A 24,974-nucleotide genomic window follows, 5' to 3' on the forward strand; every position below is an offset into this window, starting at 1 on the left:
AGGTTATTAAACCGGTTACCAGAATTTTAAATTGGTGAAACTAGCAAGAATATTTATCAGTGGTTAAATAATCTGTCCACTTGTAATTTATGAAATAGTTTTCAAAATATCAGCTCTTTTTGTAACAATGCCAGTCTCAAGTTGCTATTGTGAGAGATCTTTTGCAAAATTAAGTCTGGTAAAAACAAAGCTGAGAAGTTGCACGACGCAAGATAGATTGGAGTCAATGATGTTATAGTATTTGTTAAATAGGAATTGGAATCCAGGGGAGGGCAAAACGACACCCCCCGCCCACATAAAAAATTCTGTTAGGGTATTGGGTTATGGCCCCCGAATATAAAGATTTTAAATTTAGATCAAATTTCGCAGGTCATGCCTGTGCATGGCAGTGTTGCCGCAAGACCCGTGGACACGCCTATAACAACATTTTTTTTTAATATTAGTTATAATACTGACAAATTTTAAAATCACAAAAATTGTTGTTCAAAGAGGGATAGACCCCTTAACTTTAGCCAGGACAGCCAGGTTGCACCCTCTGCGTCAAAGGTCCGGACAAGCCTATGCCGTGAGGATATACCCATTTGCCGTGAGGTTAGATTAGGTAGTTTTTTTTATGTGAAATTAAAGTACTTGACATTCTACAGTCTCACATTTAGACCATTTCTTCACATTCCAAAAATCAAACAGATTTAGTCAAGACATTAAAGGATGAAGTGCTCAAATGTTCAAAATACAAATTTCCAACAAAATAATAGTCATTCAAACTTAAATAGTGATTCTTTAAGAATGCGTTCTCATTTTTCGTTCAATTTATTGTTCTCTTAAAGAATATTGTACATTTAAATATAATTTATATTTTTACAAATCATAATACTCAGCTTATGATGGAAACAATATAAGCATCAACTAACAGCATCTCGTGCTGATGCTCCAGGTAAATCATCCACATTAAATGTTTAAAGCATACTAAATTTAACATTTGGGTCTAGTGATCACACTGAGAACATCATACCTGATTTCCAGATATTAGTGAAAAATGTACCTACTGATAAAAATGTTAAAGATCACGTTCATGAAAACCACCAATAGGATTAAAATAAGAAAGATGCTGAAGTGTTCTGTTGAGGATGTAATTGGTCTTGACATGATTTAAAATGTTCTATTAGATTCCAGTAATTGATGTACCTAAGTGTTATGAAAAAATGAATTGTTATGTGGTAAACTGGTGACTCGCAGTTTTATTCAATTGCAATTTAGAAAAGCTGTTTCTAAACAACAAGCCTCTTAAAACCTAGGCTCTTAGGTAATATTCATAAAGGAAAGTAACATAATATTGTAAATAGGCAAGTGTTGTAAAACATGTTATTGTATAAGAATTTTGAGAAATATCTTTAATTAAAGTTTGTCAAAGTAAAAGTTATATAAATTAAATATTACCAATGATTATAACCAACGGCGTTGTTATTTTATATAAAACGAGTACTATTATATTTAACTAAATAATAGATTTTCTAGAATTTTTTTTTGCAGAGCTTTTGGTGAATTTATAAAATGGATTTATGCGGTTTGCATCCGGTGTCAATTTCAAAACTCCTTGAACTGGCTGTTTCGAAGCATCATGTGGATTTTGAGGCTTAGTCACTAACGATGTCCTATACTCCATAAATTCTGAAAAAAATTAATAAAATTAAAAATTGTTTCAATTACAAGAAATTCTGATGCAACAAACATTTTTTACCTTGCTCAACATTGTTTTTCAATTGAAATTCAACTCTTTTCTTAGCAGAATCAGTTTTAATTGACAGCCTTGAACTTTTTCTAGGAGAACCAAAACTATCCTCAAAAACCTCACTTCGCTACATTAAACACAATCAATAAATCAAATTAAATTTTAAGTAACATCATACCTAGGTAATTACTTTAACTTACAACTTTTTCAAGTGCCTTATTCGAAATTTCTTCGGGTTTTAACATACTTATTTCTTCTCCTGCTATTGTCTTCCTACGTTTTTGCGACACTTTAGTGGCTGAAGTTTCTTTCACTTTTCTTTTGGGTGTACCTTCATTCTGTCCATCAGGTTTCTTCTTGGGAATAATAATTGTTCTTCGTCGCAATACTCTTTGTTCAGGAGTTGGACTTTTAGGGCTTTTAGGGCTCTTGGAACTCTTATCTGGTGTACTTACAGATGTTAATGAAATACGTTTTTCTACTTTACTAGGTTCGTTGCTATTTTTAACTTTTTTAGATGCAGAACCATCATTGTCAGCAGATACTGACCAACTATTGTTATTACTTGTGCTTACAATATTAGGTGAACAAATCTTATCAAAAGGAGAATTTGAATTTTGAATAGTTTTCTTATTTGGTTCATTAGCAGTGTTTGATACTGGAGATTTGCATTTACTCAATTTGAGTTTTTCATCACTGCACACACTCCAACTCTCATTTAGACTTGAATTTATATTAATTTCATTAGAACGTCGTTTTAGTTTAGATATAACTAAATCATCAATTTGATTTTTTTCTTCAATTCCATTATCTGGTGTAAAACTTTTATCATTCAAAGGTGAAGCATTTACTGCTTGTAATGCTTTAGCAGACTCTATGCTCTTTTTAACCTTTTTAGATGCAGATCCTTCATTATCTGCAGATACTGACCAACTGTTGTTCTGACTCGCATTTAAAACAATAGGGGTACCAGTTTTAATGAGAGGAGAATTTTGTTTTTGAATAATTTTTTTATTTGATCCATCATTCATCCTTGAAATTGGACTTTTACTTTTGCGTTTATTGGAATTACTTTCTTTAAGAGATGAATCAACTGTTAAGGATTTGAAATTTGGGGTTAAAGAAACCTTTTTCTGAACTTTAGTAGGTGTTTTTTCTGGAGTCTCTGAAACTTCAACATTAAATCCAGCAGGCACCAGAAGTGGTGGTTCATCATCATTACTACACACAGTGTTAATATCATCAACTTTTGTTTCTTCAGATACTGTCCATGACCCATTTAAATTGAAATTCTCTTTCAATGCATTGACATTATCAAACTTTCTTACTTTCCACACAGATTTTCCAATTTTTCCACGTTCTACTACTATCTCGCCCATCTTATTAAGTTCTTTAAGACTTTTATGGTCACTAACTTCACGGCCACTTTTTTTAATCTTAGAATCAACCATTTCTAACTTTTTAACACCTTCTTTTACCATTTTTGATAAATATTTTTTCTTTTTTCGCTTAAGAACTTGGCTATTGAGTTTCAAGTCTTTTGGCTTATATGGTAGTATACCATCTCCCAAACGATTATACCATTTTATTAATTTAGTTATTTCCAATAAACACTTTCTGGTACAATCAACTTCAGTTACATATTTATTCAAAATTTTTGCTACATCTTTAGGATTAAACTTGATGCGAGGTATTTCAACACTTACATTTCCAGCACGAGGATCTAATGGATTGTCATTTACTTCATTGGAATCATCATCTGCTATGTCGCCTTCAACTAATTCCAAGTCGTTATATGATTTGCCTGGTTTACCCATCTAACATAAAATATTGGAATTAAATTATACAATGGAACCGCAATACTATAAATACCTATATGGTATATAGGTTCATTTAACCTATGATCTGTTCACGTTTAGAAGCGACCTCGGCGGCCGACTTCTGCACATGGGCGTGGCTTCGTTCTGCAGCGCTAGCCTAACGAGTCTATAGGTGGGAGAAGCGCCTGACGGTCACTGACGAAAACTAGTCATCGCCTGGGTCGCTTCTTAACATGAACAGAGTATATATAGTATATAGGTTCATTTAAGTTAATGATTCGACAAACTGATTGAAATTCAAAAAAAATTTTTAATGTTCAAACCAAACTATACCTACATCTGGGATAATTCTTTAGTCAAACTATGAAAATATAATGTATCTTATTGAGGTACTTATTGAGGTATTTAGAGACAATATTGGAAACTACAATTTATTGGAAATATTATTAATGTACAAATACAAGTACATCATTATGTAGGTATACACATATATTATATAATTAGTATTATTATTTAAAGTTATCATTTATTTCACAATATCTATAATATTTAATACATTTTAAGACTATTTTAACTTTTAAGTAGATTAAGTAAATTTAATTATGATAAAATATGTAACTATCATTTATTCAAAAATAAAATTTGAAATTTTGCTGATACATATGCTTTGGTTTTAAAATTATTATAAATATTATAAGATATTTAAATAGTTTGATTCAGCTTTGCAAATCTTTATAAAAAGAGGATGGTTTGGATTTGAACAATCACTAATTTAATTAATGTAATAAAATAAACTGAGAAAAAAAAAAATTAATAAATTACTCACTTTTCGCCAAGCTTCAAACTTAGCTTCTAACATTTCTAAATCAGGTGATTGAGATAGAAGATTTCTAAATACATTTTGGGTAACTTCTCTAATCAACATAAAATCATTGAGCTCAGAAATGTAACGTAGGAATGAATCTAAAATAATGACCAATGCTTCAGAAGGTACTTTTCCTCTACTTACCTAAAAAATATATAACAATATTAATAATTATGTACATAAAAAACAAACAAAAATACATACTTTAGCAAGTTCTTCCAAGAAAATTTCTTGTAAATGAGTTCTTAAACTAAGAGTGAACGATTTGAGAGCTCTATATAGAACCTCATTAAATTTATTCATATACTCCAAATTCCAATCACAATTGACAAAGGTAAATAATAACTGTCTTAAACAACGCCTCACCAACATCATAAATTTATCAATACGATGCTGACTTATTGACATCCAATCATCTTTGATGGTGAGAAAAAATGCATCCAAAAATAATATTTTACCTTTATAAGAAGTGCAACTATGGATAAGATTACTTATTTTTTCAGTAGCACTTTCCTGAAAATTTTTTTGAAAACTTTATTAACGTATAATACATATGTAAATAGTAAATATAAAAGTATATATTATAATAAACATATATTTATATCACTAAATACAAGTGTCCACTATTATAATGCATGAGCTTTCACTGTATTTAGTGATTCAACTGGGGTGATACACTTTAGATTTTTAGATATAAACATAGACCTTACATTATTATCATGTATATGGCTATAAATCAATTGTGACTATTAACTTAAGACATTTATTATCACAGAAAATTTAAATAATAACTAAAATGTTGAATAGTTATTATGTTTTCTGTAGAAAATTGATGTACAAAATAATAGAAATTTAAGTTTTAATTACTAATTCAAAATGATTTAAAAAACAGATGACGAATAATGTATGAGTATCTAATGTCAAATATATGTACACATAATAGGTTTAATTAAAACAGAATAAAATATTATTTACTTGAGGTAGTGGTTTATCAGACATCCACATGAAGTAAAATAATCCTCTCCATATAATCAAATAATCATTCAATTGAAATGCTAAAAAAATTCATAAGTAATAATTTATAATTAATACCAACTAAAAAAATAATATTCCGTTTTGACCTTAAAATTAGGATATACTCCGTTTCACGAGAGAAGGTACACGAGTCGCGCATCCGACTGCCGCCGTCAACATAGCGGAGGCCAAATTTCCCCCACCTTTTACCACCCTGCGGCTAGCCAAATAAGGTGAAATTGGTAGGAGATGCGCATCAACGGACGAAAAAAAGTGTACCTTTTCTCATGGAACAGAGTATAGTAAGATAGGAATGTTTAAACCATAATTTCATTCGTTATTGATCAAATTGTTTTAAAATACATTAACAGTCCCACAATAAGATTTACTATAACTTTTAATGCCAAGCATATTCAATGCACATTTCATTAGTAGGAAGAAATGTCTTTATCCCGTAGAGGTAAAAATACAAATATAGGTACAGAGTGCTCCATGAGGATTTACCCTTTACGATATCTCCTGAAATAATGGAGTTATCATAGTTCTAGTTTATAATTAAGACTCACAGGGACAAAAACTATAAATATTTTGGAAAAAAAGTTAAAAAATATATTTTAAAAAAATTTTAAAACGGTCGTTTTGTTAAATTCATTTTTCTGAAAATAATGACGTTTCAACATTTCATTTTCATAAATCTCCTGATTTTTAATTTTTTTTCTAATTTTGAGAAAAATTGCAAATTATTTAACAACATAGTGGTATCAAATGTGACCCAAGTGTTTGTATGGCTAGCAAATGCTTTCAGTGTGGCACTCAATTTTTCTCGAAACTAGAAAAAATTTAAAAAAACCAGGAAATTAATGAAAATAAAATGTTGAAACATTAATACTTACAGAAAAAATGAACTTCACAAAAAGGCTTTCTTCAATTTTTTTTTTTAATAATTAAATAAAAAAATATATTTTTTAACTTTTTTTTTTATTAGATAAAATAGAATATTTACAATCTGTAATGTATATGCATACAATGAGTAAATTTGATAATAATAAAGGAACAACATGAATGGCGCGAGGAGGGAGGCCCGCCAGTGTGGATACCCTCTAGCTTGGGGGAGAGTTTTATTTTTTTTTAATTAGTGCAGTTCGGGATTCAGGAGATCGAGACACTAGTGTCTTTTTAGTGGACGTGGGGGGGTTATTAGGCTTGAAGTCACTGGCCAAGTTGGAAATCAATGGATTTGTGTGGTTAGCTGTTTTGGTGTGTATATTTTTATAGTAGTTTTTGGGTGCTTTGGAGACTGTTTCAATTTGGAGATCCTTATGTAGTGAGAGGTTTCAGACGTACCATGGAGCAGATGTTATTAGGCGAAGGAAAATAGACTGGAAGGCTTGTATAGTCCGTATTTGGGAAGGCTTGGCACATCCCCAAACTTTTTTTCTTAAACATTAAAATAAATTAAAACATGAAAAATGTGTAGTTCTTGTCCCTGTGAGTCTTATTAAAAAACTAGAATTATAAAATCTCCATTATTTCAGGAGATATTACAAATGGGTTAGTTCTCACGGGATACCTGACACCTCGTAATAAATACCAAAATAAAGTAAATAAAGAGTAAATGTAACAAACCATCAGTCGTGTCTCCTGAATGTTTCTGTAACAGTTGTTTAATTTGTTTGATACCATCACTTCTAGTTTTGGGATCATTCGATGCCAATAACTTCGTGAGTTCTATCTCTTTTGCCACCAAATTCACTTTGTCTTCTGGGACTTCCACTTTGTCTTCGGAGGTTTCAGTAGCCATTATTTGTTCTACAGGCATCGTTTAAATTACTGGGAAAGAAAAGGGGGGGAAAAATTAAAAACAATTTTTTGAAAGTAAATGAAGTCTATAATAGTTACAACAATTTTGAAAACAACAGTGAAAATTATAATTATAAAGTAATATAAATTATATGCCTAAGTTAGAACACGTGTGTTGCACGAATAGATAAACTATGATAAAATATGAAATAAACTATAGTTCAGAATCCAGATAAACGTGTTATCACAACAACATACTACGCGGACCGTTATTTCTAACCGTGTTACAATCCACAGACCTTATAACTAAACTAACCTAGTATACCATAGTCTGTGTTATATTTACTGGACGCGCGATTTTAGTCGAATATGTTTCAACAAATTTAAATTATTATTATTATTCTATTGCACATTGTAAGCATAGGTACGGTTGTGGAGAGAGTCAGAATTTGTTTTGAGGTGTCTGGATTTGACGTTTAAAAATTAAAGAGCACATTTTTGTCTGTAAACGCATTTTTAAATGATATCTTGATTTTTACTGCATATTTTACAATAATTTTAATTATTTAATCGAAAATTCAATTTCTCAAGTAAAATAAATTAATATTATAAAAACATATTATTAAAATACAATGTATTTATGTATATATTGTACAACAGACGTCATACTCCCATCATTTGTGATTTGTCTAAATTGTTCTCGTAAGCATGACAAATTAAATACCTAATTAAAAAACAATAATTTAATAATTAATAATAATAAGCCAAATATAAAAACAATGGATAAGAAAATTGTATATTATATTTTATATACATTAATGATCAATCCCTGCTTTTCTATTCAACTCAATTTATTTAACATTAAAAGCAATTTCTGTAATATTATATTATATTATATTATTTCTGTTATATTTATATGTAATATATTCATGTTTTGACTTTTCTTAGGTTTAGTTGGGTAGGGTACTATATTTTTTTAAATTTAATTATCTTTTAGTGGGTAACTATGATAGCTATTAGGCATTAGCGCGACAGTTATTCAATTGCGCAATTATACAATTATACTTATACTAGAAAGGCTATAATAACAAATATAGAAAAAACAGTTAAAGATGTATAAAATATATATTATATACTATGTACTGTATAATAACCGTCAATCGAGGTAACTTGGAACTGCGAGGTGAAATGTAACGATTAGGTCTTTCTTTAAACAGTTTAAACATATCAGGTTATATATGAGAGAAAATGATGTAATTTAATTCTACCACCATTAAAATTAAATTTACAATTTGTGTGATAGTAAATGTTATAATTAACTATGCGATTAGTCTTTTCATTACATAAAAAAATAATAACCAAACATTGTGTATGATAACAGCGATTTTAACATTGGTCTCATATAAGTGCTTCAGATCTTGATGATTGAAGTCAATTGTAAAGATTTATATATTTTTTATACTTTAAAGGACACTTCAAAGGCAGAGTTTTGTAATTGGAAGTCTACAAATATTTTTTTCTAATTGTATAGGTTAAGATTTATTTTACAGAAAAAAATTTAGGGTGACTTGTAACATCAACAATGCCAAACAAATACAAGCTCTATTATTTTAAGACTAAGTATATATACTGTTAAAAAAAGGTTAAGTCTTAATAGTATCAATTAAGGATCAATTGTTGTTATTAAGTTATTTTTTTCTATTTAAAAAGTTTTTTTATTTTGTTTTTGTCATGTTATTGATACTATTTTTATTATTTTAAAATTAAGTATTAATTAAGTAAAAAATATTTATTTAACATGTTCTTAAAACTAAAGTTTTAGTCAAAAAACTAAATGAATGGTATTATCCTTTTCATGCGATTTATACATTTTTTGTTGCCCAGTGCGATTGTTTTAAGCTCGAAATACCAAGAAGTATGTCAAAAGCGTTTCAAGTCTACCTCGACGGTAGTTAATATTATATTATTATATGAAGATAGTATAAACCACCTTAAATTAAAAAAACAGCTTCCAGTGATAGGGTTAGGGTACTATACTTAGGTGATACATTGACGGCTGTATCCGGCAGGCGAAGGGCGCCATTTAAATATAGAAGCCGTGGTTAAAATGGGAAAAATGTTGAGTGGGGACTTAAGTCCCTAAAAGTTGAGGAACGTTCTCGAGTTCTTCTTCCAAAGTCTATATCTATAACTAAAGATTTTTAAGAAATCCACTAGGTATAAACCTCTAAAATGTGTTTTTTTCACACACCTTTGTTCATAAAAAAATTATGTTAATAGTATGTAAAATCAAATTTTCTCCTAAGAAAAATGATTTTAAACATATTATATAATGCCTGCTAAGTAAAAAATAAATAGCAATTAATCATAGCTGGAAATATTGAAAAAAAGTAGAATTTACATTTTAGTTTTAAACGGTTTATTAAAAAAACAAAGAAAAATTAATCTATATATATATAAAAATGGATTCAAAAATGTATAACAATTCATCAATTGAGAACGGCTGGGCCGATTTGGCTCAATTTTTTTTAATTGTTCGTAATTGCCAGGAGAAGGTTTTTACTAAAAAAAATTTTGGAAAAACCCTTTATTCTAAATTTTGTTTGATGATTTATTTTTTGAGTTCCGGAATGTTTTTTTGAATTGAAAAAGTTACAGCAAACTTTAGCTTATAAAATTGTTCATATGACATATTTTTTTTTTCTATTAATGTCAATAAAATTTTATTGGTTAGGTCAAAAACCATTACAATTTAATACAAGACACTTGATAACTTGTTACAACTTACAATAACAGTTAAAAAATATTAAAAATACATAGGCACGATTTTTTTTATAAGCATAAGTTTAAATTTTGACTATATTTATTAAGTTCAAAATTGAAAATGATTTTGTTGTTAAAAATGTATAAAATGTTCAATTTTTATAGCTAAGGATTAAAAATTTAAAACAAGGTTCCATTTAAGTAGTTTTTTCCATAAAACTAAGAAATCTAAAAAATATATGAATACAGTTATTTTTTACAGACATTTTAAGTTCAAATTTGGACAAAATTGCATATATATACAAAGAATAACAGTTACCATTTTTTGTAATTTGGTTCTAAAACAGCCCAATTGTACATAGGTGTAATAAATATTTTTCCAGCATCACTGATAATTTAAGAATAATACTAATTCAACTCTCCAACTACCATATTAATAATAAATAATAACAATATAAAATATCCTAGACTGACATACCGTCTCCGCTCAGAATCGTTTTTCGTATACAATGATATCATTGAATTCAAATGTAATACCATCTATTACAGCGACCTCTTGGACACCTAACGTACAGCAGAATGACATCCACTTACTAGCTTTTTTTATTTTTAAACCTGATGATGAATATTTTTCGAAACCTGTTGTGAATATTATATGCACTTTTTAGATTCTGAGTGGAACGATGAATGTATTGATTTTACAATGATATGTGTTTTTTTTTTTATTTATTTTTTTTTTAAATTATTTTTTGTGTCTGTCATCACCTTTTAGGATAGTAAAACTGCTTCGATTTTCTTCAACAGCAACTTTTCTGATTGGAAAGTGAATCTAGTTGGTACTTTTGGGGGGTCAAAAGTAAAAATTTCCTAGTGGTTTTCAAAAGCGACGTGAAAAACAAAAGAAAAATTAAGGAAAAACGGGAATTTTTACGCAAAATCGATTTTGGTTTTTGGTGTAACTCTAAAACAAATGGCCGTAGATATATGAAATGTTCACAGGTTGTTTATATTTGCATTTTCTATACACGGTAAAATTTTGAAAATAATTTGACTCTTTTTGAACTGTTTACGGACATTGTCAGTTTTCAATTTTTTTAATTTTTTTTCCTATAAATATCAATAAAATTTTATTTGTTGGTTAAAAAAACTTGAAAATTTAATACAAGGCTCCTAGTATATTGTTTCAAAGGCAGATGAAAAAAATTAAAAATCCTTAGTCACAGTTTTTTTTTATAAGCATTTAAAGTTCAAATATTGACAAAATACGTAAAAACGACGAAAATTTGGAAATTATTTTAAGTTAGAAATTCATAAAAAATTTTGTTTTTAAATCTAAGATTTTAAAATTTAATACAAGATTCCTCATAAGTTTGTCTACCTTTATCAAAAAAAAAATTTTTAGAAGAAAGTCAAATTAAATTTTTATGAGCGTTTGAAATTCATATTTTTACAACATTTGATATTCACTCGATTTCTCATGTAACGATTTTCTGTTTTTGTTGTAATTAAAAAACGAATGGCTGTAGATACTTGAAAATTTCACTGAATGTTGATATTAGCATTTTCTAAACACGATAAAATTTTGAAAATAATTTGACTCTTTTTGAGATGTTTACGGACATTGTCAATTTTCAATTTTCTTAGTTTTTTTTTCTATAAATACCAATAAAATTTTATTTATTGGGCGAAAAAGCTTGAAAATTTAATACAAGGCTCCTGATATATTTTTACAATGGCAATTGTAAAATATTTAAAATACATAGGCACAATTTTTTTTTATAAGCATTTAAAATTCGAATTTTGACTCAGATATATTGGTATTAATATGTCTTAAACAAAGACTGACATACCGTCTCCACTCAGAATCGTTTTTCTTATACAATGATATTGTATCATTGAATTCAAATTTAATTCCATCCATTATACAGTGACCCACTTGTATCCTACTGTACAGCAGAGTGACATCCACTTACCCGCTTTTTTAGAATTATAGTCTACTCAAGTTAGTCTAACTTATTTTTATTTGTATATTACCATTGTCAATAATGTCGCATAATTTTTTATATTTTATTTTGTATATTTTAAAGAATACATTACTATCTATATAAAGAGTTTGCTGTCTTGTTTTACCCACAATTATGATGATATCATTATAAATATTATAATTTATAGTTAACAATGTCAAACGTCAACTTACCTAGACACTTAGTGCTTTGAGCCTCTCACAAAATTAAAGTTAAAGTAGTCTGATTTTAAATCTGAAAAAAAGATTTTGATTCAGCAAAAAGATGTCTACAGATATAGTACTTAACATTTTCTATCTTTAATTTTTGGTTAAATTACAGCAATAGTTAGATAAAACCCGTATTTTCAAGTTTTTAATAATTACATTTCAAAATGAAATAAGATTACATTTTTTCAGTGTTCCGTACGCTCTATAGATACTCATCAAATTTTATCAATGTATAGATTTTTATCAAAAAATTCAAATATTTTGTTCAGAGTTAAACTCAAACATTATATTTCATTTTGTTAAAACTTTAGATATTTCAAACTAAAATTTACTGTGGTAGCAACTAGCGACTATGAAGAGCCACCTTAAGGTGATCGATGGTGGACAGGTTTTAAGGAGTTTTAAATAGGCAATTTTCAAATTGCTTACATGCTGGTCTTGTAAATGTGTGCGTAGTAAGTGATGATTAGTGTATGTGACTGTGTGTAAAAGAAATAACGAATCGTTCCCGCACGCGCATGTACAAGTCACCTACTCGTTGTTGCACTAAAAAACGGTAAACAATTTATGCTCATTTGTATGCACTTTTTGTCCATCCACCGATCGACCTAATAATGCTATAATATTTTAGTAAACTCATCCGAATTCGTTATAATGTCTTCTTGAGATCGGTCAGTCCATATTTTAAGATTTCTGAATTAAATTCCGAATAATAAACTTTTGATAGTTCCAAAATTTCAAAATATTGAAACTACATTTAAAGTTGTCGGGGGAGTGAAATTAGGAAAAGTAGACCGACCGATCTCAAGTAGACATAATAAAAAATTCAAATCAGTTTTAAAAAGTATTATCGTATTACTAAGTCGATAAGTGTGATAGACAAAAGATTGGTATGTTTTGGCTAAAATAACTGTCCGCCACCGATCCGCCACGGATTTTAGATACTTTCATTTTCTAGGAAGATACGAGTATGTGAAATAACATAAATGAAAAATGCTCATATCTCGTTTGAAAATTAAAATATCCAAAAATCCACCGACGCTTAAGCATAGATTATGCTCTTACCTAAAACTTTGATGATAGGTCAATTCCTCTAATATCATAACTAAAAAGACGTAACAGCACACTATTGAAACTAGTGAACGAAAATATTCAATCGTACGTGTGTAAGACGGAGACAACAAATGTAAGTGTAAGGTCCTCTTAATTGCCCTCACGGATGAAAAGGATACTCAATGTACAATAATATAAGTTATGCTAGTTATAGTAAGTAGCAGCGTGTCCCAACTATGTAAATTTTTATAGTTATCCGCCAGGTTCGCTATAAGTTCGGGCGAGCGATATTCCCAATTCCCATATCACAACAGTACTATTGCTATACTCTATACTGAATAGTGAATAGTGACTAGTGAGCTGAGTAGCTGACCGTGCACACTTCGAACGCTTATCTACAGCGTCGGTTTTTTACCTTTTTTACGTCATATCATTATTATCGTTTTTGTTATTACTTATTATTATGTTATTGCTGTCGTGAGTTAATACATTTATTATGCCATTAGCATCGTGACCGCGGCGAGAGAGTAACCCTTCGGGACATTAGCCGCCGCCACGCATTATACCGACTTGACGTATTATTATTCCACCAACTTAGCAGCACACGATTTTAATTCCAAATAATATCGCACTCAGATAGTAAGTAACGACGGAACAGCGTGATCTTAATGGTTCCCGGGTACCGGACGTCCACCGAACCACCCACCGACCGGCTGGACGCCCTGGATCCCGTCAGCGGGTATCACAACGGCCAGTTGTTTGTGTCCACCGTGTGTGGGTGTGCGGTGAATTTTTCACGGCCCCCCACCCACCCACGGGCCAGTTCCCTGTCGGACCATCTGTCGCGCCCGCCGCTGACTGCCCACGCACACAACTGGCCGACCCGTTGCTTTATTGTGCCTTGCCATCTAACATGTTATTCACGTTCATTAATGTAACCGACGATTTGTGTTCGGATTTAGTGTCCAAATGAAGAGTCTAGCTGCCATTGCGTTTATTTTGTGTCTGGCGTCCGCGCACAAATCCGGCGACGTCAAACATAAATGGTGGAGCATTCCGGAACCGGTGGCCACTGTTGGCAAGTTATTTTACTTCAAAATTCCTCATGACTCGGTCGTCGACAACACCAGTCCTATTGACGTAAGTCCGTTTTACTTGGCAGTATAGTAATGTTTCAATTTGAGTATTTGACTCGAAAAAATGTGTCTATTAACATATCTCAAAACCATTAACAAAAAATTCATATAAGGTATAAAATATAATTAGGAACTTGTTCTTCCCTAATTTGTGTTGTATATCCTCTCAAATTAGAAAGCGGTTACAAATTATATTTAAACACTGGATAGTGTTCATGTAGAACTCGTAAGGATGCCCAAATGCCACTTTAAATTATTTCTTTTGCTATTGTGAAAAAAATTTATTTTAAACAATTGATTGTCGTAAACTTGTACTGTGAAAAATAATAAATTACTTATTCAGGTCAGTTACAAATCATTGTATCATAGAAAAATTCTACAAAAAGATTATAATAAATATTCTAAATACCTTAGATATGAGCAAACCATTATCACAAATTATTTGTTTATTGTAATATGAATTAAATCAAAATTTATCTCAAATAATAGCACCTTTATCTTTTTCAATATCACAACTTTTTATTACAGCATGCAACAGATTTTAATTTGTCTAACTATCAAATGTTAATTCTAATCAATCAATATTTAAATAAACAAATATTATATAAATTATCTACCAATATTAATATTATGTGTCCTGTTTGTTCTGTTTTATTTAGCACAAATATATTATTATACATGTCTATCATTTATAAAATTGATTTAAATATTTTGCGTGCCTGTTACAGTAATTGTTAATAGTTAAAAATTATTAAATCTAGGTTATCATGCTTATTTTTATGATTTTATAATGTTTTATAGCATCAGTTTACACTTAACGGACTTACAAAATTATTATTTGTTTAAATGTTGATAACATATGACACCAAATAATTGTTGATTCATTGTTTTTAACATTTATTCTGAAATAATTATGCGTTATCATTTAATATAAATTATTTATCTGTATGAAAGAACACATGACAAATGTAATTTTATGTTAATATGATGAATTATTTTATGACATGTATATCAAACTAATTTCAATATACTATTTAAAAATATATTTTTAGGATTTTAAGCATTAAAGTGCTTTTGATTAATTGTTGTCATATTTGAACTACTTAAATATCAATCAATATAAAAAATTAATGACCTACCACAATAACATTTTAATATTAGAAGATGAGAAAGAAATGTATTTTGAATATTTTAACTAACCAACAATTTTAATAAATTATAATATTTACTAGATCGTACCTATTAAATATGAATTTATAATTCTAGTTAAGGTTTATGTTTTTTATTGAAAGTGATAGAACTGCTTACTTAATTACAAAAAATTGTCATTTTAGATTCTTAGCTTAGCAAATGAATGTATTGTATTTGTGTATTTACAATGATATGTGTATCTTTTTTCCATTATAAATGATAGAGGTAGTACAAATTCTCCGATTTTCAACATCATCATCCTCTCATAGAAAAGTGAAAGTAGTTGGCTCATTCTGGAGGTCAAAATTTAAAATTCCCAGTAGTTGTTGAAAGCGTCGAGAATACAAATTCAATAATACAAGAATAATGGGAATTTTTATGCAGAAGTAATTTTTGAGAAAATTGTTTTCTATTTTTTTGGTGTAACTCAAAAACTGAAAACTTTAGGTACTTAGAATTTTTACCAAGTACAGTGAAACCTCTGAATAGCGGACACTCTTGGTCACCAACATTTTGTCCGTTATTCGGAGGTGTCCGTTATTCAGAGGGGATACATTTTTGAAATTTATTTGTATAATAATGTACTATGTATGTAAATATACATATATGTAATGTTTTTACTTATTATTTATTGTAAGTTATTACATTTTTATATTTTTACGAATTACATATTATTATTTAAAGTATATTTTTACAATCAAAATCAAAAATTATTATTTAATATTTATCATTACATTTTTATATTTTTACAAATTACATATTATTATTTAAAGTATATTTTTACAATCAAAATCAAAATTTTTAAATTAGGGATTTACCATTATTTTAAAAATTCCCTAATAAAATAATGTCCGTTATTCGGAGAGTCCGCTATTCGGAGGTTTTCCTATTGAAAAGTAGTGAAAATGTCCCCGTTCCCCAAAAAACGTCCGCTATTGGGAGGTGTCCGCTATTGGGAGATGTCCGTTAGTGGAGGTTTCACTGTATTTATATTAAAATTGTCCATGTATGGTAAAAGTTTTGAAATATTTTGACTCTTTCTCAGCTATTTATAGCCATGAGAAATTCGAATTCTGTAAATTTTTTAAAATTATTGTTGATAAAACTTTTTCACTTAACACGCTGACTGCCATGTGGCCGCCGGCAGGCGTCCGTATAAAAATAATTAGGTATTGATAATTTTTAGACCGCCGGCTGCCGCACCATATCATTCGTAGGTGGCCATATGTAAATTAATTTGGATTTATATTATTAACTTTTCCGTGGCGCTACAATAATGATGTAGAAGATGCGCTGTGGCGTAGCGGAAATAATTGCAATTTTTTGATGTATAAAACATAATTTTAACATTTTCTTTTGTATTTTTAATTTTTTTTCAAATTCAATAGTACCTATACATACAAATTTATAATGACACTGAAAAATGAACTTGGCGTATAAATATTAAATATTCTTGAGGCCGCCGGCAGTCAACGTGTTAATAAAAAAAGTTAGATGAAAAAATGTAATGCAAAAGTCTTGATAAGTTGCTTTAATAGCAATTCAAAATATTAAAGATACAAAGCCATGATTATTTTTTAAATGCATAAGTTCAAATTTTAGTTTTTGGGTCAAGATGGTGGTGGTCTTCCAAGTTGGTTAGTGCAAGGTAAGGATGAGCTTGAAGGAATACCTGGACCTGAGGATGTTCGTGATCATTTGTTGGTAAGAGCAGGAGACAAAAGTCGTCGGATGGTTTCTGATGTAGCGTCTATCAGAGTTGCGCCTTTGAAATGGAAAAATGTTCGAAATAATGTTCGTATGATATTATACATTTTACCATAGGTTAAATAATAAATTTATGCTTGAACATTTTTATAGAAACGATGTAAAAATTCTGAAGATTCTATTTTGCTATGCCTTGTTATTGGTATGAATTTCAAGAGTATACAACCTTTACAAAGGCTTATTGCACTGAAAAATTTGGCGGGATTTTTAAGTCTTCCTCAAGTAAGAATAACTTTGTTCAAGTGTTTGATTGTTACTAATACAAATTTCTTAGGATGCTGTATTATTAGTGCCTCAAGAAAGTGTGTCTTCTTGGTTAATCGACTACTTAGTAACATCTGAACGCCAATCACATAAAAAACATCAATTTAATGACACATCGTTTGTCCTTTGGGAGGTAAGAAATTAGTTTTATGTCACAGAAAAATAAATAAAATTTACTAAACATAATACCAATGGCTTTAAGGTTGGATGTGGAGGTGATATTTTGCAAGAACATATTGACCATGTAAGGCAAATGCAGAGTAATACAGTGGATGGAACATTGTCTGAAGTATTGCAGTTACCAGTTACCAGTTGGAGACTGGTCAATTCATTAAACCCTTTACGTGGCCGTCGTCAGGTAATATACATTACTATTTGAATGGTATTGAGATTTGATATTAAAATTTATATTTGATTATAATTGTTTAGGTGATGATGACCCGCTCAAAACAAGACCCAAATTCAGAAAATACTGCCGAAGTCGATTATAATGATGACAGTTTGACCAAAAATCTAAATAATCCACCTAACGATAATAATGATGAAGATGAAGAAGAAGAAATTATTCCTGATACTAGACAAACTATTATTGAACCATCTCCAGTATATATACCTCATCAATATGACACCGATCATTATCGTAGACATCATCGTAGAGATGAATCTGTACTGAATATTCCAAAAGACATTATTAACTCTACGCCTGTCCAAGTAAATAATTCTACAATCCTTGGTGTTTATTGGATTTAAATTAATTTGTTTTTACATTTATTGAATTGTAGAATATGAAATTATCTCCAACTCTTGACTTAAATGGAGCCATTGGATCGTTTGAGAACATTCTGCCAACACCTTCATTCTACGAGCAAAAGTCTTCCACTCCTACTACCCAAGAATCTGTATGTTATATTATATTCAATTGTTTTTTATGCATTATTGTCAAACGATCTTAAAAATTAATTTTAACTATAGGAGTCTGTAGGTATGGGTGATTCGTATGATGTAACAACCATACCAGATGATATATCTACTGAAACTCCTAACCTGGTGACAGACAAGATAAAGGATATCATTAATGAGTATTCTGTTAGTACTTCAACTACTACAACAACATCAAATGGGGAAAATCCTAACACATCACCAATAATTAAACATAAGTTACCCAAACTTGCTATTACAGCTGGCAAACCATTTAAGTAAGAAATTTGTATACAATATCTTATCATATTCTTTAATTCTTAATTATGATGTCAGATATCCAATTCCCGACAATATATTCTATGATACTGAAGATGGAGATGCAAAACACTTAAAATTGGCGCTGTTGAACACTGATCCATCTCTATTATCATGGGTCGAGTTTGATGCTGAAAAACAAATCTTACTTGCTTTGTATGTTGCCAAAAATATTTGAAATTTTGTGTACTTATTTTTTTATACTTCATAAACCTTTTAGGCCTTTGGAGGATCATGTATCAAAATGGGAAGTAGTAATTGAAGCAAAAGATTCTGGGAATCTGACTGTTAACAATACATTAGAACTGGTAGTTCAACAGCTACCTCACTTACGTGCCATTAATCATCAGTTAACACTACAAATGCGCTTAAAACAAGACTCATTAGCATGGACTCATCCAGTTAATTGGAGCTTGGATATCATTGACAGAATCAGTACAATTTACTCAACTGATGTCAAAGATATAACAGTCTTAGACTGGCCGAGAGTCTCTATTTTAGCTGCTAATAAGGATAAACATAGCATTCAGTTTACCTGGACTAATGATACATTGCCGCGTGACACCTGTCCTAATGGACAAATAACTCAAATTTTAGGAGTATGTTTTTTATAGTTATTTTTTTCAATTGTTTCTATTTTATTTAAGTTATTTATTTATTATAGATTTTAAAACCCGAAAAAGGTAGTAAAATGAAATCTGGAAAATATTTTGGTTCTTCAGTTGTTTTGGAAGATGTTAGCTGGCAAGGATTAGGTAATTGTGCTTCTACGTCATTTATTTCGAGTCAAAATTATCAACCTGTGTTGCGCAATCCAGTTGATCTTATTAATGCCACTTATGGACAGTTATTATCGTATGTTGTACCAGAGGTAAATAATTTCTTTCTTAACAGTATTTCCACGCATAACTATGTTACATTACATTAAATATTCATATTTTAATTATAAAACTACTTAATTTTAATTTTTAGGATACATTTTATGATCCTGAAGACGGTTCTTCACGTAGATTGAAATTGTCCTTAATGACTATTGATCGTACACAAGTCCCAGCAAATAGCTGGTTGCAATTTGACACTAAAAACCAAGAATTCTTTGGAATTCCGTTGTGGGGTGACAAAAGCTTTTCTGAATACCAACTTGTAAGTTAAATTTAATATTGAGTTGTGAGACCAATTTTACTAATCCATAAAGAATTTTGTACTTTTTGTTAATTGTTTTAAGATAAAATATTATATTTGTTTTGTGATTTAGATTTGTACCGATCGAGAGGGTAGATCAAATCATGATAGTTTAGTAGTATCTATACGCAATACAACTAAGCCTTTGCCATCAGCTGAATTTGATATGATATTCAAAACTCCAGAATTCAAAGAATTCAATAATTCAGCTAAACTTAAAAAAATATTTGTTGAACGTGTAGCTAATCTTTTTAGAGATAAAAATACTGCCAACATTGTTGTTCTTGGAGTCAGTTCAGTAAACGGTATGACAATGGTGACATGGTACAATAAAACATTAGAAATTGATCGGTGTGATGAAGAAAAGGTTCTACAACTAAGACGAGTATGTTATTTTTACTATACTGTGTGGAGTAAATCCTTTAAATATACTCTAAGAATTTAATAACTTATAGTAGTAAATAAATAAAAAATATTATTCTTACATATATATTGCTGTAACAGGAATACCACTTCACACAAGAGGCCTTCTCCTGGAATCCTTGTGTACCGAGGTCCGAGAGATAGGTGTCCTGTTTGTTTTTAGTATACCTATAAGTAGTGAGTTGATTTGACAATTATGCTGATCTATTTATCTTCATACTTGCGTGTTCTAGTGGTAATGACCCCAATTAGGTTAATTAATTATTGTAGTATGATGTTATACATTGATATTACAACACTTAAATTCTTAGTGACTAATCATATCTTTGTCATTGCTTAGAATTCTATTTTTTTTATTTTGATATGCTAATCATAGTGTTTAAAATAATTTAATTCAATTTATTTTCATGTTTAGATCTTATTGAATGAAGATGAAAAGTTGTCTGAAAATGTAACAAAAAATATGAAACCATCATTCAATGTAGTTGGAGCACACGTTACGCCTTCTGGGATGTGTGAAGGTGGATTTACCGAAGTTCGACCACCAAAAACTCCCAACAATGTTACACCTCGCGATGACAATATTTTGCTTTTATTTGACAAATCAGAACAGTATTTTTCAACATTTATTATTCCAGCCATCATAATTTTAGCTATGATGCTATTTGCTGGATTATTGGCTTGTTTATTGTATCGCCGAAGACCATCGTCAAAGTTAAGAATTGGTGATGATGAAAGACAAAGTTTCCGAAGTCGTGGTATTCCAGTTATTTTTCAAGTAAGAATTACCCTCATCGTTATCTTACATTATGTTATGTATAGTAATGTATCATCCTAGCCTGCGTATATGAATAATTTGCTTTTCATTAAGTTTATTTTATAAAAGCTGAAATGACGCACATTTTTATTTTTAGTGGTTTAATAATGAAAACACAGATAAATAATTAACGTATTCTGATTTGACAAATTTTTTTTATACAATAGGATGAGTTGGATGAAAGACTTGAGCCCACAAATAAAACACCAATAATCATGAGAGAAGAAAAGCCTCCTTTACCACCACCTGAATATCAAAGATCACCACCAATGGCCACCACAGCTTTACTAGCCGATACAGAAGATTCGCCATATCAGCCTCCACCACCACCTTTCTCAAATGCTGGCTCCAACCATAGGTCAAAACCGTCATCAACTCCGTCATATCGCAAACCCCCACCTTATGTTCCTCCTTAACAAGTCTGATTCTAAATTAGTTTTTAAATTGGTCTTTTACATCAATTTGACTGATTAATTCCTTTTAGTCATTAATTAAAAACTTTTTAATCAAGTTATTATTGTCATTATTATTTAAATATTATTAACAAACAAAAATAGTGTTCACAATAACATTATTATTACATTTTTTTTATCTATTTTACAATCTATTATTTTGAATGCCTTTTAGCAATAACAATTATTATTTTCATAGTAATCGGTATATTTTTTCTATAATTGTGAGTAGTTTGTTAAATGATTTTTTCAGGTGTTAGACATTAGTGTAATGTAATATTATGTTAAGTAACTAGTAAGCATTTATTATTCATTTTACCGTTCATAATTTCTCCCAACCCTCGCTTATTGTTCTATGCGTAGACTGTGAGTTTGTGTAGTAATTATTCATAAATAATTAAAATTATATAACTTAATATTCTACATAGTTAATGTATTATTTTTTTTTTACATATTTGCAATGTTTTTATAATCAATTTTTTTTTTATCAAATTTATTGATATTATTACTAAAAAGACAAACGACATAATTGTTCTGCCTCTTTTATCATATTTTGTAAATATTAGTTTAATCTGTGGTTTAATATTATTATAATAAATTGACAGGTTTAATAATAAGAATTATAAAAAAAATTAAATTATAACAATTTTGTTCAGTTTTGAGATTTGTTTTCACTAAACCATGACCGAAACAATAATGTATATAAATATTATACTCTATGGGCTAGACTTATTTATTTTTTGTTATTCAACTAACATAATATTAAAAACAATATAGTATTGAAAAGAAATTGTTTATACCTAATTTTGCTTCAAAGTAATTTATTAGATAGTGGTTTTGGTGAGTGTAAATGTTAATTGTTGTACTTAAAACAATTATTTTTGTGCAGAAGTCTGAGGATTTCACATCATTTAGTATGTTTAGTTAATGATAATTTATATTTTTTCTGTATCTTTTAGAGGATATTGTAATAGATAATATTAGTTATCATTATTATGTTGTGTTGTAAATTAAAAATTATAAGCATAAAGCATTATCAATGGTGATACAAATAAATAAGATAATTTCTTTTACATGTTATTTTGGTTAATTGATAAAAACTAACAAGTTGTTTTAGCATTTCAGCTTCCTTACCTCACCCCATCCATTAGGTTATTTTGTCTATAAATTAATATCTTATTTAAATTTCTTATTACTATTGACTATTATAAAACTACATAGGAGCAATTTGGGTTTAATTGATGAGTGCTAGATAAATGTCGACCAAAATCGCCCAAGGGAGGCTGCTAATAATAAACTAATAATTTGAAATAATAAAGAAAATATTATATTATGTTACTAACTATAAATCCAGCATAAAATAAATTCAAGAAGTACCTACCATATCTTAAACTGTTTAGAGAATCTGCGTTTTCTCTGTGACCTCGAGAGGCAATACCTTGTTTTGCCAAAAACAATATTATGTCAAATAGCCTACCAATGTAGGTTGTAGTTAACCACATTGTTGGGGCCACTCTACAGTAAGCATATTATTTCAGCTGAAAAATATGTTCTACCAAACAGCAAGGAATTAAAAAATGAATCTGCAGTGAAATATTTTAATTTGTAACAGATGTCAAATGATGTTCATTTAATTACAATTAGTAGTTGACTTATAACTCATTTTTTTATACTTTAAACAATAATTAGTAACAGCAGGTATCTGTCTAAACACTGTAAAAATATACAATAACTATTCATAAAATGAATTCACAAAAAAATTAAGTAATACATTAGTAATTTATAATTCTGAAAATATGTTATGATGAAGACTTTTTGTGTTTATACTTTTTATGTTTGTTGTGATTAGATTTATGTTTTCTGTGTGGTGATTTGGAATGTTTACTTTTTTTTGTTTTATGGTGTCTAGATCGATTATCACTGTAAATGTCTTCTTTAGTTATTTTTTCACGGTGATTAGATTGGTCTACACTGTCATTCGTTTTAGTTTTACCCTCGTGATATTCTTTATACTGTTTAATATTAATCACATTACAATTTTTATCATAGTCACTTTTGGTAACCAAATTAAATAAATTTTCGCTTACATTTTCCAGTTCGCCAGTGCGTGAAACTTTCACAATTACTCTTGAGGATAATTCATCAAAACCACAAACTTGTCCATACTGGCCATTCAGTTTACCCATTATAAATTGTACAAAAGATCCTTGTTTGAGTTTTAACTCTTCTTCGGAACTCTGTGTTTTCTGTACAGATTTAATTAACTTATCAGCTCCTAAACCCATTCCTTTGGACCTAATCTCAGGCAGATTAGCAGCAACTATTTGAGAATTCTTACCAACACCTTTATTAGGTTTCCAACCCATACCTCGAAGCATAGCTACTCCAAATTTATCAATAGGTATATTTTCATAGTCTTCGGCTGTTGACATCTCCATCCCTTCCTGAGGATCAATTATCAATGGTACTTCAACTATTTTTGCATCATCTTCTTCTTCTTCTTCACCTTCTTCTCTTTTTTTACAGCTCTTTAATATTGCCTGTACAGCCATTTCTTCCAGTGTTGACGCTCCATTTTCTTGAGGTTTGTTAGGTATTGAGCTTACGACTTCCTTTGTTGGTAGTCGCTGTTTAACTGACTTTGGCATAGGTATAACCAATTCATGATCAACCTTTTCTACCATTCCAGCAACTTTGATTGCCTTTTCTTCGACGCATTCAATAAACTGAACTGCGTTCTCTGTTTTTGGAAGTACAGGAATTACCTTAGGTTTCGATATTTGTTTAAACGAAAAAGATATTTTTATTGTATCTTCTTCCATTATGAATAATTATTATTATTCCGTACGCACTAAACAACACAGAAATTGACAGTTGATTACGTAAACGAGCAACACCGCGGTTTGTTTATACGTACTTAAACGAAATAAGTAATAACGAAAACGATTGACGAACATAAACGTTAAATCAGTGTTAAACAGTAAGCAAAAGATAACAGTGATAAGTGATAACACAGAACAACGGCTGTACATAGATTAAATAATCATGAAGATTGAAGACTATTAAAAAAAACTAGAATGACTAACTAGAATTCTGAAAAAGAAATAGCTATATTATTATAACAATTTTAGTTTTACTTGATTAAACGTTGTTCAATCGTTAATATTATATTAAAAATTGTTCTCTACTTCAGAGCCTGAATGTGGATATCAAAATCAATTTTGTATTT

The 24,974-nt window shown here is 29.5% G+C and overlaps 3 protein-coding genes across 4 annotated transcripts; 1 reads left to right on the forward strand and 2 right to left on the reverse strand.

Annotated features, from left to right (window-relative positions):
• Window positions 1-1,376: 1,376 nt before the first annotated feature.
• Window positions 1,377-7,445, reverse strand: LOC111033252 (ribosomal RNA processing protein 1 homolog). Its single transcript, XM_022313912.1, has 7 exons — window positions 7,055-7,445; window positions 5,390-5,469; window positions 4,619-4,927; window positions 4,376-4,558; window positions 1,930-3,546; window positions 1,739-1,856; window positions 1,377-1,668 (listed from the first exon to the last, which is right to left on the reverse strand). The coding sequence occupies exons 1-7, from the start codon at window positions 7,245-7,247 to the stop codon at window positions 1,496-1,498; spliced, it is 2,673 nt and encodes an 890-aa protein (XP_022169604.1). The 5' UTR covers window positions 7,248-7,445; the 3' UTR covers window positions 1,377-1,495.
• A 6,160-nt stretch (window positions 7,446-13,605) lies between these two features.
• Window positions 13,606-22,718, forward strand: LOC111033240 (dystroglycan-like). 2 transcript variants are annotated; one of them, XM_022313893.1, is made up of 16 exons: window positions 13,606-13,916; window positions 14,240-14,417; window positions 17,207-17,398; window positions 17,465-17,593; window positions 17,646-17,768; window positions 17,838-17,993; window positions 18,065-18,346; window positions 18,418-18,534; window positions 18,608-18,831; window positions 18,890-19,027; window positions 19,092-19,470; window positions 19,536-19,742; window positions 19,844-20,014; window positions 20,127-20,438; window positions 20,892-21,254; window positions 21,461-21,709. In XM_022313893.1, exons 2-16 carry the CDS (start codon window positions 14,247-14,249, stop codon window positions 21,707-21,709), a joined length of 3,213 nt encoding a protein of 1,070 aa, XP_022169585.1. In that variant the 5' UTR covers window positions 13,606-13,916; window positions 14,240-14,246. The 2 variants fall into 2 exon arrangements, with proteins under 2 accessions (XP_022169585.1, XP_022169586.1); XM_022313894.1 differs by lacking the exon at window positions 13,606-13,916 and having other exon boundaries at window positions 14,247-14,417; window positions 21,461-22,718.
• Window positions 22,719-23,360: 642 nt separating this feature from the next.
• LOC111033242 (G patch domain and KOW motifs-containing protein homolog 1) lies at window positions 23,361-24,722 on the reverse strand. Its single transcript, XM_022313895.1, has one exon. It carries the CDS (start codon window positions 24,565-24,567, stop codon window positions 23,545-23,547), a length of 1,023 nt encoding a protein of 340 aa, XP_022169587.1. The 5' UTR covers window positions 24,568-24,722; the 3' UTR covers window positions 23,361-23,544.
• Between the last annotated feature and the right edge of the window lie 252 nt (window positions 24,723-24,974).

Source organism: Myzus persicae, unplaced genomic scaffold, assembly GCF_001856785.1.
Source record: "Myzus persicae strain clone G006 unplaced genomic scaffold, MPER_G0061.0, whole genome shotgun sequence".
Taxonomy (NCBI): Eukaryota; Metazoa; Arthropoda; class Insecta; order Hemiptera; family Aphididae; genus Myzus; species Myzus persicae.

Excerpts from the sequence above, each read along its gene's own strand:
- LOC111033252 (XM_022313912.1), bottom strand. The coding sequence starts at position 7,247 with ATGCCTGTAGAACAAATAATGGCTACTGAAACCTCCGAAGACAAAGTG. Across the intron at positions 4,928-5,389 it reads CTGATAAACCACTACCTCAA|GAAAGTGCTACTGAAAAAAT; the intron begins GTAAATAATATT and ends AAAAATTTTCAG. Across the intron at positions 1,669-1,738 it reads GAAAAACAATGTTGAGCAAG|AATTTATGGAGTATAGGACA; the intron begins GTAAAAAATGTT and ends AATTTTTTTCAG.
- LOC111033240 (XM_022313893.1), top strand. The coding sequence starts at position 14,247 with ATGAAGAGTCTAGCTGCCATTGCGTTTATTTTGTGTCTGGCGTCCGCG. Across the intron at positions 17,399-17,464 it reads GGAAAAATGTTCGAAATAAT|AAACGATGTAAAAATTCTGA; the intron begins GTTCGTATGATA and ends ACATTTTTATAG. Across the intron at positions 19,028-19,091 it reads AAACAAATCTTACTTGCTTT|GCCTTTGGAGGATCATGTAT; the intron begins GTATGTTGCCAA and ends TAAACCTTTTAG.
- LOC111033242 (XM_022313895.1), bottom strand. The coding sequence starts at position 24,567 with ATGGAAGAAGATACAATAAAAATATCTTTTTCGTTTAAACAAATATCG.